Source organism: Schistocerca cancellata, chromosome 11 (genome assembly GCF_023864275.1).
Source record: "Schistocerca cancellata isolate TAMUIC-IGC-003103 chromosome 11, iqSchCanc2.1, whole genome shotgun sequence".
Classification (NCBI taxonomy): Eukaryota; Metazoa; Arthropoda; class Insecta; order Orthoptera; family Acrididae; genus Schistocerca; species Schistocerca cancellata.
In genome coordinates this window covers 91,279,982-91,298,342 of record NC_064636.1, presented here as the reverse complement: position 1 = coordinate 91,298,342, position 18,361 = coordinate 91,279,982, and the positions used below count along the sequence as shown (strand labels likewise).

General features: G+C 44.2%; 2 protein-coding genes across 3 annotated transcripts in view; one reads left to right on the top strand and one right to left on the bottom strand.

Moving 5' to 3' along the window:
- LOC126108948 (procollagen-lysine,2-oxoglutarate 5-dioxygenase) overlaps positions 1 to 18,361 on the top strand; it is a 466,456-nt gene that overhangs the window by 257,338 nt on the left and 190,757 nt on the right. The window lies entirely within an intron of this gene.
- Positions 1 to 18,361, bottom strand: part of LOC126108949 (immunoglobulin domain-containing protein oig-4-like) — a 29,407-nt gene that overhangs the window by 6,918 nt on the left and 4,128 nt on the right. The window contains exon 2 of one of the 2 annotated variants that reach the window (XM_049914332.1): positions 13,542 to 13,715. In XM_049914332.1, the coding sequence (XP_049770289.1) occupies positions 13,542 to 13,715 (174 nt within the window). The remainder of the gene's footprint in view (positions 1 to 13,541; positions 13,716 to 18,361) is intronic. The other variant, XM_049914333.1, reaches the window with a different exon arrangement.

Below are 18,361 nucleotides of genomic sequence, written 5' to 3'. Positions count from 1 at the left end.
AAACGACGAAACTGAAGTACACTCCTGGAAATTGAAATAAGAACACCGTGAATTCATTGTCCCAGGAAGGGGAAACTTTATTGACACATTCCTGGGGTCAGATACATCACATGATCACACTGACAGAACCACAGGCACATAGACACAGGCAACAGAGCATGCACAATGTCGGCACTAGTACAGTGTATATCCACCTTTCGCAGCAATGCAGGCTGCTATTCTCCCATGGAGACGATCGTAGAGATGCTGGATGTAGTCCTGTGGAACGGCTTGCCATGCCATTTCCACCTGGCGCCTTAGTTGGACCAGCGTTCGTGCTGGACGTGCAGACCGCGTGAGACGACGCTTCATCCAGTCCCAAACATGCTCAATGGGGGACAGATCCGGAGATCTTGCTGGCCAGGGTAGTTGACTTACACCTTCTAGAGCACGTTGGGTGGCACGGGATACATGCGGACGTGCATTGTCCTGTTGGAACAGCAAGTTCCCTTGCCGGTCTAGGAATGGTAGAACGATGGGTTCGATGACGGTTTGGATGTACCGTGTACTATTCAGTGTCCCCTCGACGATCACCAGTGGTGTATGGCCAGTGTAGGAGATTGCTCCCCACACCATGATGCCGGGTGTTGGCCCTGTGTGCCTCGGTCGTATGCAGTCCTGATTGTGGCGCTCACCTGCACGGCGCCAAACACGCATACGACCATCATTGGTACCGAGGCAGAAGCGACTCTCATCGCTGAAGACGACACGTCTCCATTCGTCCCTCCATTCACGCCTGTCGCGACACCACTGGAGGCGGGCTGCACGATGTTGGGGCGTGAGCGGAAGACGGCCTAACGGTGTGCGGGACCGTAGCCCAGCTTCATGGAGACGGTTGCGAATGGTCCTCGCCGATACCCCAGGAGCAACAGTGTCCCTAATTTGCTGGGAAGTGGCGGTGCGGTCCCCTACGGCACTGCGTAGGATCCTACGGTCTTGGCGTGCATCCGTGCGTCGCTGCGGTCCGGTCCCAGGTCGACGGGCACGTGCACCTTCCGCCGACCGCTGGCGACAACATCGATGTACTGTGGAGACCTCACGCCCCACGTGTTGAGCAATTCGGTGGTACGTCCACCCGGCCTCCCGCATGCCCACTATACGCCCTCGCTCAAAGTCCGTCAACTGCACATACGGTTCACGTCCACGCTGTCGCGGAATGCTACCAGTGTTAAAGACTGCGATGGAGCTCCGTACGCCACGGCAAACTGGCTGACACTGACGGCGGCGGTGCACAAATGCTGCGCAGCTAGCGCCATTCGACGGCCAACACCGCGGTTCCTGGTGTGTCCGCTGTGCCGTGCGTGTGATCATTGCTTGTACAGCTCTCTCGCAGTGTCCGGAGCAAGTATCGTGGGTCTGACACACCGGTGTCATTGTGTTCTTTTTTCCATTTCCAGGAGTGTATATACTGGTGGCGCCGTGCCTACAGTCATATATGAACGACTTGCGTACAACTCATTCCACGCAACGAGTGGCGCAACCCAATGTCGTTGTGTAAACTAGGCTTAAGCCGTCGGCACACGGACCGTGCATCCGAACGTTGAGCGTTGAGCGTGCCTAGTTTCTGACGTCGTAGCGTGGAGTAGCATGCTCGGGAGTCTTTCCGAACTTGCAGAGCAGTATCTGGCAAGTCAGATATTCTGAGCGTGCGTCGGAGCGTTGACCAGTGAGATGGCACAACGCCACCTACGTCACAAGCACGCTGTCTCCCTTCAGTACAGAGTTGTGAGGCGCCATATTGGCATTCATTTCAAGCCTATATGTACATATGCTGCTGCCTATATAAGCCGTTTCTGAGCACCAGCAAATTGAGAATCACTGGAAAACCTATTGTCAGCTTTGTGACTCGTTCCAATAAAATAATGAGAATCATCATATTCGTGGCAAAAGAATTATTGTAACTTGCGTATTTTGAAAGTAGGCTACTTGAGGGCAACGACACACTGAAGATCCACCCAAAACGCAATGTTCTTGGTACAATTTGTTATAATTAAATCTCAAGTAGTAACATATCTATGATTAAGGTTTTCAGCAAGCGGTAACATAATATCATTAGGTGCGAAGGGTGTGATGTTGATTTAGCGATACACCACCCGTATTTACCAACAAAAGTGCGGTCATTGTGGTACTACTTTGTGAATAGGAAATTTCCAACGAACTCCAGACTACATTCCATTCACCTGGCTGATTCCCCTTTGTGTACCACTTGCAACCTGATTGATACAGATGAACATCAATTTGTCTGTGGCACTGCATATAACATATGGTTGTCAATCAGAAAAAATGAGCAACTATGCAGAGAAAACCGCCGTATTTGATAACGCCAACGTGCCTTTTATACCCGGAAGAAAGGCTATACCCCACCTGTAAGAAAAATGCCGTCAACTGGTTGAAGGGACACGCGGTATTTTACCTGCTGTCCAGTAAAGAAAGGAGCGAAGGAGATTTTTGGACGTACATTTCCGACCAGCATCACAAGCTACTACGCATGAATAATTATTATGATACATACGCCAACTTCCTCAGAAGAACAGTCATGTGAACTCCATTTTCGATGATGCGATTCAGAACATAAAGAAACGAGAGACAATTTAATCTTTGAAAAACAAATACGATCAAGTGACGAACATCACTATCTGCTTTAGACTTGGATTTTTTTTCCCTAAAATGCCAAGGAACTTGTAATTAATTTTAACTTGTTTTATTACTTTTAAATGTCAGTTGAAAATTATGTACTACTGTGGAATGTTATGACAAAAAAAAAAGGTATGATTCTCGCTTCGGGTGCGAGAGGTCCCGGGTTCAAATCCCGGACGAGCCCTGAAAATTTTTATCTTTTAAGATTCCGTTTTTAATTGACATATTTATTACGTATATACACTTCCTTCGCCTTATGATTAGTTTCTAAATTAGTCCATAGGAAACTAACGAAATTATAGTTGTTGATAAAATGTATATCTGATGTGTGCAAGCGAAGTTTTAACAGTGTGAATAAAATAAGACAGCGTCATAAAAATAAAATAAAAAAGTAGCCTCACTGTCCAGTGTTGAGTTATTTGTTGGGGGCAGTGCTTCGCGTCTTGAAACTTCCAAGTTTTTTTTTTCCTAACATTCGCGTTTTTATTAGGTTCTGATACTTTATTATTAGTTTAATATAAGTATATAATATATCTGATGTTATGTAAATATAAGTTCACCTTTTTTTGAGGGGTGACTTTGTTCGATTGGCTTAATCTACAGGACAGCTTGCGCCACTTGTATAAAGATATTTTGCTCCTTTTTTCTTTTACGCTTCGTAATTCACATGTTGCAAAGATTCTGCTACTGGGTAGGAACAGTGATCGAGTAAGTCCGGCCTTGGGGTTTTTCTAAAGTGTGGGAATGATGAATTAACGTTTATCTTATGCGGAGAAGTGTTCCAAATTTGTAACACACTGTTTGTAATGGAACTTTTATAAGCCTGTGTCCTTATTGATTGGATATGGTACTTTCCGTTTCGTGGACGATGGTGAAAATGTGCGTTTTAATACAGCTAACGTGGGAATTTTATGCTCGCCCGTTGAGTAAACAGTGTGATTTACGAATCAGAAACATCCCTCAACCGCCGCTGGAGTGCGTTGCGATCGCGTACAGCACGTTGGGGCCCACGTACCGTATGCACAAGTCGCATCGCTCCTGAGCGTTGAGCAGCACGTTGAACTTGGCACGCTCAACGTTAACGTTCGACAGCACGGTCCGTGTGCCGATGGCTTTAACACTAAGAATAACACAGACACCCATGCCCGAAGGAGGACTCAAACCTCAGGCGCTGGGGCCGCGCAATCCGTGCATGGCGCCTCGAACCTCGCGGCGAAAATGATGGTTTGAAATTGCAGTAGAACATAATTTTACTTTCACTGAGTGAAGGAGTCTTACTACTTTCTGAGCTTCCATCACGTCCAATCTTTCTCTTTTACTGTGAGAAGCAAGTATGTGTGACACAAAAGAAGAAGTCCGATTGCACTGGGGGGGGGGGGGGGGGGGCATCGTGAACGGCGTAACAAGATTTCCGATGCGGATAGCACACCAGTTGCGTTAAATAAAATTAACTCAACTAGTGTGCTGTTTCTTCACATCGACATTCTTCACAAACACTTGATGAAACGGATGAACAAAAATCTAAATGACAAGATTGGTCTTTGTGGTGGGCGGAGGCGTGTGAGCGGAAATGCTGACGTAATCGGCGCTCGGCGATACCAACAGAAACTGCAACGTTTTACTTCACCTCGCAATTTTCATACTTCAACTGCTGGGTCGCTGGCGTCGGCAAAAAATAAATAAATAAATAAATAAATAAAATTAATATATATATATATACTGGGAAAGCGACATGGAGTGTTTTGTTATGTGAGGACACCGAACGACGGACCCATCGACCACCTTCTATTGCGCCACTTAAATGCAGATAACCACTGTTAGCAAAGTGGTTATCGCCAAGCGTGAACGTGCATCGGGTTGCTTTCGGTTCTTGCTCTAAGGGGGATAAGCAGGCTATGTTGTTGTTGTGGTCTTCAGTCCTGAGACTGGTTTGATGCAGCTCTCCATGCTACTCTATCCTGTGCCAGCTTCTTCATCTCCCAGTATCTACTGCAACCTACATCCTTCTGAATCTGCTTAGTGTATTCATCTCTTCGTCTCCCTCTACGATTTTTACCCTCCACACTGCCCTCCAATGCTAAATTTGTGATCCCTTGATGCCTCAAAACATGTCCTACCAACCGATCCCTTCTTCTAGTCAAGTTGTGCCACAAACTTCTCTTCTCCCCAATCCTATTCAATACCTCCTCATTAGTTACGTGTTCTACCCACCTTATCTTCAGCATTCCTCTGTAGCACCACATTTCGAAAGCTTCTATTCTCTTCTTGTCCAAACTAGTTATCGTCCATGTTCCATACATGGCTACACTCCATACAAATACTTTCAGAAACGACTTCCTGACACTTAAATCTATACTCGATGTTAACAAATTCCTCTTCTTGAGAAACGCTTTCCTTGCCATTGCCAGTCTACATTTTATATCCTCTCTACTTCGACCATCATCGGTTATTTTACTCCCTAAATAGCAAAACTCCTTTACTACTTTAAGTGTCTCATTTCCTAATCTAATTCCCTCAGCATCACCCGACTTAATTTGACTACATTGCATTATCCTCGTTTTGCTTTTGTTGATGTTCATCTTATATCCTCCTTTCAAGACACTGTCCATTGCGTTCAACTGCTCTTCCAAGTCCTTTGCTGTCTCTGACAGAATTACAATGTCATCGGCGAACCTCAAAGTTTTTACTTCTTCCCCATGAATTTTAATACCTACTCCGAATTTTTCTTTTGTTTCCTTTACTGCTTGCTCAATATACAGATTGAATAACATCGGGGAGAGGCTACAACCCTGTCTTACTCCTTTTCCAACCACTGCTTCCCTTTCATGCCCCTCGACTCTTATAACTGCCATCTGGTTTCTGTACAAACTGTAAATAGCCTTTCGCTCCCTGTATTTTACCCCTGCCACCTTCAGAATTTGAAAGAGAGTATTCCAGTTAACATTGTCAAAAGCTTTCTCTAAGTCTACAAATGCTAGAAACGTACGTTTGCCTTTTCTTAATCTTTCTTCTAAGATAAGTCGTAAGGTCAGTATTGCCTCACGTGTTCCAACATTTCTACGGAATCCAAACTGATCTTCCCCGAAGTCGGCTTCTACCAGTTTTTCCATTCGTCTGTAAAGAATTCGCGTTAGTATTTTGCAGCTGTGACTTATTAAACTGATAGTTCGGTAATTTTCACATCTGTCAACACCTGCTTTCTTTGGGATTGGAATTATTATATTCTTCTCGAAGTCTGAGGGTATTTCGCCTGTCTCATACATCGTGCTCACCAGATGGTAGAGTTTTGTCATGACTGGCTCTCCCGAGGCCATCAGTAGTTCAAATGGAATGTTGTCTACTCCCGGGGCCTTGTTTCGACACAGGTCTTTCAGTGCTCTGTCAAACTCTTCACGCAGTATCTTATCTCCCATTTCGTCTTCATCTACATCCTCTTCCATTTCCATAATATTGTCCTCAAGTACATCGCCCTTGTATAAACCCTCTGTATACTCCTTCCACCTTTCTGCCTTCCCTTCTTTGCTTAGAACTGGGTTGCCATCTGAGCTCTTGATATTCATACAAGTGGTTCTCTTCTCTCCAAACGTCTCTTTAATTTTCCTGTAGGCAGTATCTATCTTACCCCTAGTGAGACAAGCCTCTACATCCTTACATGTGTCCTCTAGCCATCCCTGCTTAGCCATTTTGCACTTCCTGTCGATATCATTTTTGAGACGTTTGTATTCCTTTTTGCCTGCTTCATTTACTGCATTTTTATATTTTCTCCTTTCATCAATTAAATTCAATATTTCTTCTGTTACCCAAGGATTTCTATTAGCCCTCGTCTTTTTACCTACTTGATCCTCTGCTGCCTTCATTACTTCATCCCTCAGAGCTACCCATTCTTCTTCTACTGTATTTCTTTCCCCCATTCCTGTCAATTGTTCCCTTATGCTCTCCCTGAAACTCTCTACAACCTCTGGTTCTTTCAGTTTATCCAGGTCCCATCTCCTTAAATTCCCACCTTTTTGCAGTTTCTTCAGTTTCAATCTGCAGTTCATAACCAATAGATTGTGGTCAGAATCCACATCTGCCCCAGGAAATGTCTTACAATTTAAAACCTGGTTCCTAAATCTCTGTCTTACCATTATATAATCTATCTGATACCTTTTAGTATCTCCAGGGTTCTTCTATGTGTACAACCTTCTTTCATGATTCTTAAACCAAGTGTTAGCTATGATTAAGTTATGCTCTGCACAAAATTCTACCAGGCGGCTTCCTCTTTCATTTCTTAGCCCCAATCCATATTCACCTGCTATGTTTCCTTCTCTCCCTTTTCCTATGCTTGAATTCCAGTCACCCATGACTATTAAATTTTCGTCTCCCTTCACTACCTGAATAATTTCTTTTATCTCGTCATACATTTCATCTATTTCTTCATCATCTGCAGAGGTAGTTGGCATATAAACTTGTACTACTGTAGTAGGCATGGGCTTTGTGTCTATCTTGGCCACAATAATGCGTTCACTATGCTGTTTGTAGTAGCTAACCCGCACTCCTATTTTTTTATTCATTATTAAACCTACTCCTGCATTACCCCTATTTGATTTTGTATTTATTATCCTGTATTCACCTGACCAAAAGTCTTGTTCCTCCTGCCACCGAACTTCACTAATTCCCACAATATCTAAATTTAACCTATCCATTTCCCTTTTTAAATTTTCTAACCTACCTGCCCGATTAAGGGATCTGACATTCCACGCTCCGATCCGTAGAACGCCAGTTTTCTTTCTCCTGATAACGACTATATCTAATGATAAATCAGTACTTACGTATACAGCTCTAAAATCGGTAGTATATTTAAATGTGTAGCCAATATTTATACGCCGGTACGTCGGTATTTTCTCCGTCGTTATATCGTTACTCTTTTGTTGGTATGTTTGTTCGAGAATGACGTATTTTTAAATATCGATATACGGGGTGTTCAAAAAGTCTCTCCGCAGTGCCGTATGTTTGCCGCGCGTGGCGTATGATTGTGGGTCCCATATTTTCCAACGAAACAATAAACGCACAACGATACTGCAGTGATATTCTGTAGCAATTCATAGGAGAACTTGTTTTAATTGAAATACTGAACGGTTATTTTCAACAAGATGGTGCAACCGCGCATACAGCTCGCGTTTCAATGTCACTGCTTGCTAATGTTTTTGGTGATCGCATAGTTTCACAGGGACTTAAAGCCGTCGGCACACGGACCGTGCATCCGAACGTTGAGCGTTGAGCGTGCCGAGTTTCTGACGTCATAGCGTGGAACAGCACGTTCGGGAGTCTTTCCGAACGTGCAGAGCAGTGTCTTGCATGTCAGATATTCCGAGCGTGCGTCTGAGCGTTGACCAATGAGATGGCACAACGCCACCTAAGTCACATCCACGCCATCTCCCTTTAGCATTGAGCTGTGAGGCGCCATAGTGGCATTCAGTTCAAGCTTATACCTATATATGTCGTTTCTGAGCACCAGTAAATTGAAAATCATTCGAAAAGCCGTTGTTAACTGCGTGATTCGTTGCAATAAAATAATAAGAGACATCATATTCGTGGCAAAAGAATTATTGTAACTCGCGTATTACGAGAGTATGTCATTTGAAGGTTAGCGACACACTGAGGATCCACCAAAAACACATTGTTCTTGGTACCATTTGTTATAATTAAATTTCAATTAGTGACATAGCTACGATTAAAGCACTAGCACGTGGTAACATCTTATAAGAGGGGCATTAACGAATTGTCACATTAGCATAGTGAGTAGTGTCGATGATTCAAGACCAGATATGTAATCTGACGATGGTTCGTATCTCGCTAAATATTAGTGTTTTTTTCATAGTTTTCGCGTATATAATAGGTTGTGATGCTTTATTATTAGTTTAATGTGAGTATATACTACAATATTTGACGTTATGTAAATATAAGTTCACCTTTTTTTGAGGAGTGAGTTTGTTCGATTGGCTTAATCTGGAGAACAGCTTGCGCTACTTGCATAACGATATTTTGTTCCTTTTTCTTTTGAGTTTCGTGATTTACGTGTTGTAAAGTTTCTGCTGCTGTGTAGGAACAGTGATCAAGTAAGAATGACTTTAGGGTTTTACTAAAATGTGGGGAAGATAAAATAGTGTTTATCTTAAGTGGAGAAATATTGCAAATTTGTGTCTCATTGTTGTTCCATCATCTATCGGGCGTGCACTCGGGACAGCGACAATTCTTCTTGCGATATGTCCGCCGGGAAAACTTCAAGAATCACATTGTGTCTCATTGTTTGTAATGGAACTTTCATGAGCCTGTGTCCTTATTGTTTGGACATGGTACTTTCCTTTTGGCACGCTCAACACTCACGTTCGACAGCACGGTCCGTGTGCCGACGGCATTAACGTTGAGCGTGCCGAGTTCAACGGGCTGCTGAACGCTCAGGAACGATGCGACTTGTGCATACGGTACGTGGGCCCCAACGTGGTATACGCGATCGCAACGCACTCCAGCGGCGGTTGAGGGATGTTTATAGTTCCTAAATCACACTGTTTACACAACAGGCTGCGTAAAATTCCCACGTTAGCTGAATTAAAACGCACATTTCCTCCATCGTCCACGAAATGGAAAGTACGATGTTCAATCAATAAGGACACAGGCTTATAAAAGTTCCATTACAAACAGCGTGGTACAAATTTGGAATACTTCTCTGCGCTAAGATAAACATTATTTCATCATTCCCACATTTTAGTAAAACACCAAGGTCAGTCAGGCATGGATGTGTGTGATGTCCTTAGGTTAGTTAGGTTTAAGTATTTCTAAGTTCTAGGGGACTGATGACCTTAGAAGTTAAGTCCCATAGTGCTCAGAGCCATTTGAACCAAGGTCAGTCTTACTTGATCATTGTTCCTACCCAGTAGGAGAATCTTTGCAACATGTGAATTACGAAGCGTAAAAGAAAAAGGAGCAAAATATCTTTATACAAGTAGCGCAAGCTGTCCTGTAAATTATGCCAATTGAACAAAGTCACCCCTTAAAAAAAGGTGAACTTATATTTACATAACATCAAATATTATAGTATAAATAAACTAATAATAAACTATTACAACCTAATAAAAACGCGAATGTTAGGAAAAAAGATTGGTGGTGTTTGGACGCGAACCACTGCCCCAGCTAAGAAATCAGCAGTGGGCAGTGAGGCTACTCATTACGCTAATCCAATAACACTCACTTGGTAACTAATCATAGTATGTTAGCCCTTGCTAAGAACATTAATCGTAGATAATTATGTTATTAATTGAAATTTAATTATAACGAATTGTACCAAGAACAATGCATTTTGGGTGGATCTTCAGTGTGTCGCTGCCTTCAAATAGCTTACTCTCATAATACGCAAGCTACAATAATTCTTTTGCCACTAATACGATGTTTCTCATTATTTTATTGGAACGAATCACACAACTAGCAACGGGTTTTCCAGTGATTCTCAATTTGCTGGTGCTCAGAAACGTCTTATATAGGCTTGAAATGAATGCTTATAACTCTGTACTGAAGCGAGACAGCGTGCGTGTGACGTAGGTGGCGTTGTGCCATCTCATTGGTCAACGCTCCGACGGACGCTCAGAATATCTGACTTGCCAGATATTGCTCTGCACGTTCGGAAAGACTCCCGAACGTGCTATTCCACGCTGTGACGTCAGAAAGTCGGCACGCTCAACGCTCAACGTTCGGATGCACGGTCCGTGTGCAGACGGCTTTAGGTTGTACCCTAGGCGGTTGGAGTACCGTGGCCTGGTGAGATAAGTACCGATTTCTATTGGTGAGAACTGGCTGACCGTTGGGCTAAAGCAGTTACTTACCCCCATTGCCTTTCATGATTCCAGCTGCGGATATGCCAATTTACGTCAAATCTCTCTTTGCCCAAAGGTGGAATGACGTTTTGTGCGCCACTGCTCACAGTAATAAACTCAGCAGAATCAAGGAGTCCACTGTGGTTTGGCGCTCTTCGTTCTGCTACCCTCAGAAGGGGTCCACTGTTTTATGCCGTCTACGCTTTGGTCATACTGGGCTCGCCAATTGTTTCCTCCTGAGTAACGAACTACCCTCAGAATGTTGTTGTAGAGCCATGCTGATTGTATCCCACATATTGCTGGAATGTCCGCTTCTTTCAGTCCTTCGTACTAAGTACGGTCTTTCGGATTCCTTAATTTTAATATTAGCAGACCATTCACGAACGGTTGAACTGGCCCTCAGTTTCCTCTGTGAAAGTGGATTTTATTTCCAGATACAAGGTTTTGCTTTACTCCTGGAGCAGGGTCAGGGTTCAAAATGGTTCAAATGGCTCTGAGCACTATGGGACTTCTGTGGTCATCAGTCCCCTAGAACTTAGAACTACTTAAACCTAACTAACTTAAGGACATCACACACATCCATGCCCGAGGCAGGATTCGAACCTGCGACTGTAGCAGGGTCAGGGTCGTTGTGGTTGGAACCTCTATTCATGTCTGCTCTATCTGGGACCGCATGACTACTTCCCCATGGGAAAACCGCTCTCTTTTCCCGTTTTTAGCCTTGGTTTCACCTTTTTTGCATTTAACTCTGTGTTTGAACTTCATTATTTTATAATTTGACTCTCCTGCCTGGATCCGTCTACTTTTAGCGGCCGGCCACGGTGGACGAGCGGTTCTAGGCGCTTCAGTCCAGAACCGCGCGACTGCTACCTTCGCAGGTTCGAATCCTGCCTCGGGCTTGGATGTGTGTGTGATGTCCTTAGGTTAGTTAGGTTTAAGTAGTTCTAAGTTCTAGGAGACTGACGACCTCAGATGTTAAGTTCCATAGTGCTCAGAGCCATTTGAACGTCCCCACCTGTTGACTCGGGGATCGAGACGTGGCTGCACGATCCGTTACAGCCTTGCGGATGAGACGCCTGTCATCTCGACTACTAGTGATACGAGACCGTTTGGATCCAGCACGGCGTTCCGTATTACCCTCCCGAACCCACCGATTCGATATTCTGGTAACAGTCATTGGATCTCGACCAACGCGAGCAGCAATGTCGCGATACGATAAACCGCAGTCGCGATAGGCTACAATCCTACCTATATCAGTCAAAAACGTGATGGTACGCATCTCTCCTCCATACACGTGGCATCACTACAACGTTTCAGCACCAGGCAACGCCGGTCAACTGCTGTTTGTGTATGAGAAATGGGTTGGAAACTTTCCTCATGTCAGCACGTTGTAGGTGTTGTCACCGGCGCCAACCTTGTGTGAGAGCTCTGAAAAGCTTATCAGTTCCATATCACAGCATCTTGTTCCTGTCGGTTAAATTTCGCGTCTGTAGCACGTCATCTTCGTGGTGTAGCAATTTTAATGGCCAGTAGTGCAGTTTGGCCCCAGTGGAGCCCCCCCCCCCCCAGCCCCCCCCCCCCCCTCACACACACGCACGCACACCGGGAACATACCAGACGAGTGTAATCCCAAATGTTTGCGTGGTAGAGTAATTATGGTGTACGTGCAAGTGGAGACAGTGTTTGCGCAGCAATCGCCGACATAGTGTAACTGAGGCGGAGTAAGGGAACCAGCCCGCATTCGCCGAGGCCGAAGGAAACCGCCTTAAGGGGCTCCGGAAAGGCTCAAAATCATGAGAAGTTCAATTTTTACTTTTTTGCGTTTTCTGAATCTGCAGACTATTACCTTTTAATAGATATATAATTTATTCAAGTCCGAAGACTACAACTATTTTAAAATTTTTTTGAAATGTGTTCTACATGGGCGTGACCCACTGTGGCGCTGTTAAACTGCTGTCAAATGGTGTTATTATTAACGTCCGTGTTCATCAGGTACATTTTAGTGATGTGAGATAAAGTATGTGTTGTGGCTAACCTGTGACGGTTCAATATATATCGCTGGTGTGATTGTCGACTGTTTCATGTTTATTTACTCTGTCGTTATCTCGAAAATATTCGTAATTAATTGTGTTTCTTGAGTCTCTGTTTTGATGAAGTATAATAATGAGTAAAAGTAAAGTTATTAGAAATCCTCTGAAGGCTTTTAAGAAAAGGAGAAATGTTGGAAAGCCAAAGGTATTTAGAAATATGGGAATGAAGATAGGTTCTAACATGGTACGAGCGATGCTTGCTTTAGACAAGGAACGCCTTCGGGCTGCAGACAGGGCTGTAAAGAGTCTAGAAATACAAGCAAGAGTAAACAGGAGGAGGAACAAGAGGAAGCTGGAGGAGGAGTTTGCAGAGGATGAAGATAATCCATCCTATGGACCTGGAATGCACTAAAAAGTTAATCCAATCTTTGTCGCTCGATTCCCAAAACTTTTATTTTCTCATACTAATTACGTTTTCTAAGGATCTTGCAAACATATTTGTTTCAAACTTTCAGTAAATGTTGCACAGTACCTTCTGCCTAATTTAACACAGCCTTTTTCCAAAAAACTGTATATTTTTGAATATATAAATAAAAAATTGCAAAAAAATGTTGTGAATTTTCATTACAATTGAAAAAAAAATCATCTTTAATAACTGAACTAAAATTTTGTAAAATCCCTGTGTTAAGTTGTAGCCCATATTCCAATAAACAATCTGTAAAAAGTTCAACTTCCTACCTCAAATACGTTGTGAGGAAAGATGTAATTTATAAGCGTTATTTTAACATTGCAAGTATAGGGCGTTCCGGGGCCCCTTAAGACCCATCCGCAGGCTGGGCGGCACACAGGACCTCGACACTAATCCGCTGGACGGATTTGTGCCGGGGACCGGCACGCCTTCCCGCTCGGGAAGCAGCGCGTTAGACCATGCGGGCATATTAGGAGGTTCCCCACGGCTGCCACCTCAGTGGGCGTAGCGAGTACTCACGTCGTTGTTGTTGTAGTACTTGTCGGTCTCGGCGTCGCGGTACTGGCCCGTGATGGGCAGGCCGATCTGCGTGCGCGACTTGGTGCGGCCGCGGCCACGCCCCCGCCGCCCCTGCGCCCCCATGGGCGGCGCCACCAGCACCAGCGCCGCCGCCAGCCACAGCGCCGTCTGCAACTGACACACCTCGCCCGCTCTCACCTCAGCAACGGCGCCGCGAGTCGAAAAACAGAGCGAGAGAGAGGGGGGGGGATATACACTGAAGTAGAGATGGGCAAAACTGTTCTTTTCAGAGATTGGATCAGAACTGTTCACTCCCTCAAATGAATTAGCTCTTTTTCATGACTCACCACTCATTTACAATAGAAAATAAATGGAAGGCACATTGCCCTTTAAACTTGGTTTATTCCAGTACTATACCTGTATTTTGATCTTATTTGATCCTATTTCGAAGTAACACAGATAATGAGTAAGAATTTTGTATTGTTTATTGAAATTTCCACGATATGACAAAGTTTTTGATTATTGATTTATTTTGCACTATCGTGGTTTTTTGGGTGATCGGAAAATGTTGTAACTTGAGATTTACATTAACAATATGTTTGGCTATAATGTATTAAAATTTCATTAACCTCATACAAATACATCGCAAGCCATATATTTTTAAAGCGAACGTTTCCTTTCGAAGACGCCTAAAATCGCAAGATCCGTACCAGAATAAGAAAAAAATATATAAATTCGACTGTAAAACGAAAGTGCCTTACACAGAATAAAACAAGGAAAATATTGGTGTATCACATTTTGCGATACGTTTATCGGTTCGCTCGTAATTAAAGCGTAAATTCGAGTATCCATAATAAAAATCCTATAGTAAGAGGAGTCATCAGGAACCTAATCTAATCAGTTTAAACAAATAAAAATAAAATAAAAACAATTGATGTATACATAACATAATAATGTAATATACATAGCGGTATTACTACGAAGAACAATATCCAGTGGGGACGAACTCCGATGCAGAAGCACTGAGTCGAGCAGGTCGAGCCGCGAGCTGTATTACTGTGTGAGCTGAGACCGCAGAGACCAGAGTGACACCTGAGTCGCTTTGCTCGATGCTCTGGCTAGAGTCGAGACGGTGGGGTGAGCGTTGAGCGGGCGAGTTCCGAGGGTGGGGGGGAGCGGTGAACTCACCCGCTCCGAGACAAGCCGTCCGTTCCCTTGCGAGCAGGTTTTTGCAAGTAGTTCCTATGTTATCCGCTAGGTGGCTCTCTGTCCTGTTGCTCGCATCAACTGCCCAGAGGGCAGGACGTGCGACTGAAACGATCGCCGACAGAGTGCGATGCGAAGTTAAGCTGCGCCAGACACTGCACAGTGCACACGGCAGACGACGCACAGAGACGGCACGGCATATGTGAAACACAAAATCCAATGGGGCACTGCACAATGCAGGCAGCCAAGGTAGAAGCAGGGCAGAGGCCGGCACTGGCTGTGTTGTGTGGCGTGCACTGTGCTCTGACCAGCAGAGGCGCTGCTGATACGCTCCGTCTCTCTCTCTCTCTCTCTCTCTCTCTCTCTCTCTCTGCCGTGGGAAACGTTTGGAGCTACCATTCTTTTTTTCTGAATCACTGATTGTTCACTCCTTTGAAAGATTGAACTCTATGAATTAGTTCAAGAGCGGATCCCCCATCTCTACACTGAAGCGACGAAGAAATCGGTATAGGCAAGCGTATTGAAATACAGAGAGATGTGAACATGCATTATACGCCCTGCGGTCGGTAACGCCTATTTGTTTATTTATTTAATCGTGTCCAAGCCATAGACAACCCACACATTACATATACACACAAATACAAATACAATACACATATGTATAAATGAAACAAACCCAAAATGGGGAGTCATATTACAATATAAAGACAAACATAGTGCACAGGGTGAGTCACCTAACGTTACCGCTGGATATACAGGGTGATTCAAAAAGAATACCACAACTTTAGGAATTTAAAACTCTGCAACGACAAAAGGCAGAGCTAAGCACTATCTGTCGGCGAATTAAGGGAGCTATAAAGTTTCATTTAGTTGTACATTTGTTGGCTTGAGGCGCTGTTGACTAGGCGTCAGCGTCAGTTGATGCTAAGATGGCGACCGCTCAACAGAAAGCTTTTTGTGTTATTCAGTACGGCAGAAGTGAATCGACGACAGTTGTTCAGCGTGCATTTCGAACGACGTATGCTGTTAAACCTCCTGATAGGTGGTGTATTATACGTTGGTATAAACAGTCAACTACCCGAGGCGATGGATCGGCCGCCAGGCAGCCCGTGACAGAGCACTTCATCACTGGCCTCCAAGAAGCCCTGATCTTACCCCCTGCGATTTTTTCTTATGGGGGTATGTTAAGGATATGGTGTTTCGGCCACCTCTCCCAGCCACCATTGATGATTTGAAACGAGAAATAACAGCAGCTATCCAAACTGTTACGCCTGATATGCAACAGAGAGTGTGGAACGAGTTGGAGTATCGGGTTGACATTGCTCGAGTGTCTGGAAGGGGCCATATTGAACATCTCTGAACTTGTTTTTGAGTGAAAAAAAAAACCTTTTTAAATACTCTTTGTAATGATGTATAACAGAAGGTTATATTATGTTTCTTTCATTAAATACACATTTTTAAAGTTGTGGTATTCTTTTTGAATCACCATGTATTTCGTAAACCACATCAAATACTGACGAATCGATTCCACAGACCGAACGTGAGGAGAGGGGCTAGTGTAATTGTTTAATACAAACCATACAAAAATGCACGGAAGTATGTTTTTTAACACAAACCTACGTTTTTTTAAATGGAACCACGTTAGTTTTGTTAGCACATCTGAACATATAAACAAATACGTAATCAGTGCCGTTTGTTGCATTGTAAAATGTTAATTACATCCTGAGATATTGTAACCTATAGTTGACGCTTGAGTACCACTCCTCCGCTGTTCGATCGTGTGTATCGGAGAGCACTATAACATACATCGCGTTTCTACAGAATGATCTGCCAACGTCGCTCGAAAATGTCCCACGGGAAACGCGTCGACGTATGTGGTATCAGCATAATGGTGCACCTGCACATTCCGCAATTAACACTAGGCTGACCCTTGACAGGATGTTCGACGGGCGTTTCGTAGGACGTGGAGGACGCATAAATTGGCCAGCCCGTTCCCCTGATCTTACAACTCTGGACTTCTTTCTGTGGGGTACGTTAAAGGAGAATGTGTGCCGTGATGTGCCTACAGCCCCAGAGGATATGAAACAACGTATTGTGGCAGCCTGCGGCGACATTACACCAGATGTACTGGGGGTGTACGACACTCATTACGCCAGAGATTGCAATTGTGTGCAGCAAATGATGGCCACAACATTGAACATCTATTGGCCTGACATGTCGGGACACACTCTATTCCACTCCGTAATTGAAAACGGAAACCACGTGTGTACGTGTACCTCACCCCTCATGGTAATGTACATGTGCGTCAGTGAAAGAGACCAATAAAAAGGTGTTAGCATGTGGACGTAATGTGCTGTTCCAGTCTCTTCTGTACCTAAGGTCCATCACCGTTCCCTTTGGATCCCTACGTAATTCGGTGCTCTCCGATACACACGATCGAACAGCGGAGGAGTGGTACTCAAGCGTCAACTTTAGGTTACAATATCTCCGGATGTAATTAACATTTTACAATGCAACAAACGGCACTGATTACGTATTTGTTTATATGTTCAGATGTGCTAACAAAACTAACGGGTTCCATTTAAAAAAAACGTAGGTTTGTGTTAAAAAACATACTTCCGTGCATTTTTGTATGGTTTGTATTAACCAATTACACTAGCCCCTCTCCTCACGTTCGGTCTCTGGAATCGGTTCGTCAGTATTTGATGTGGTTTACGAACTATATCCAGCGGTAACGTTAGGTGACTCACCCTGTATATCTCTTATCACGTCCCGCCAAAATTCAGCGCATTTAACTGCCACTGCCGTAGCGTTTGCCAGATCTTCTTTCCTGCACACTTCCCCCTTGTTGCTGCATTCCAGGAGGTGGTCCATTGTTTGGGTCTGTCCGCACTTGCACGTGTCCGACCCGTTTCGGTATCCCCATTTACACATGTTTACGTTGCATCTGCCCACCCCAGTTCGTAGGCGGTTGAGGGTTCTCCATAATGGCCATTTTAGTTCATTTCCAGAGGCCAATTGTTCGTTGGGTGAGATTAGAGGTGCCTGGTCTCCCGTAGGCAGTGTTGCTTGCCATTTTGACATTCTGGCCTTGGGTTTTGAGGTTTCGAGCGGTTGAACTGAGGTGAGGAAACTCCGTCTCGATTTTAGACGTGTGTGTGGAGGGTTTTGTCCGAAGAGAGGATGGCGGTGGTCGCGCAGCTGCTTGAGGCGCTCTGCTTCGCTTGCTATAGCTCGTCTGATGTTGGGTGGAGCTATGCCACAAAAGCAAATAAAGTTGGCTAACCGGGGTGGGACTTAGGCATCCCGTGATTACGCGACAGGCATCGTTCAGCAGAGGATCCACTCGTTTCGCATGCGCTGATCTTTCCCAAACTGGGGCAGCGTATTCAGCAACCGAGTAGCAGAGTGCAAGTGCCGACGTACCTAAAGTACAGGGTTATTACAAATGATTGAAGCGATTTCACAGCTCTACAATAATTTTATTATTTGAGATATTTTCACAATGCTTTGCACACACATAGAAAAACTCAAAAAGTTTTTTTAGTCATTCACAAATGTTCGATATGTGCCTCTTTAGTGATTCGGCAGACATCAAGCCGATAATCAAGTTC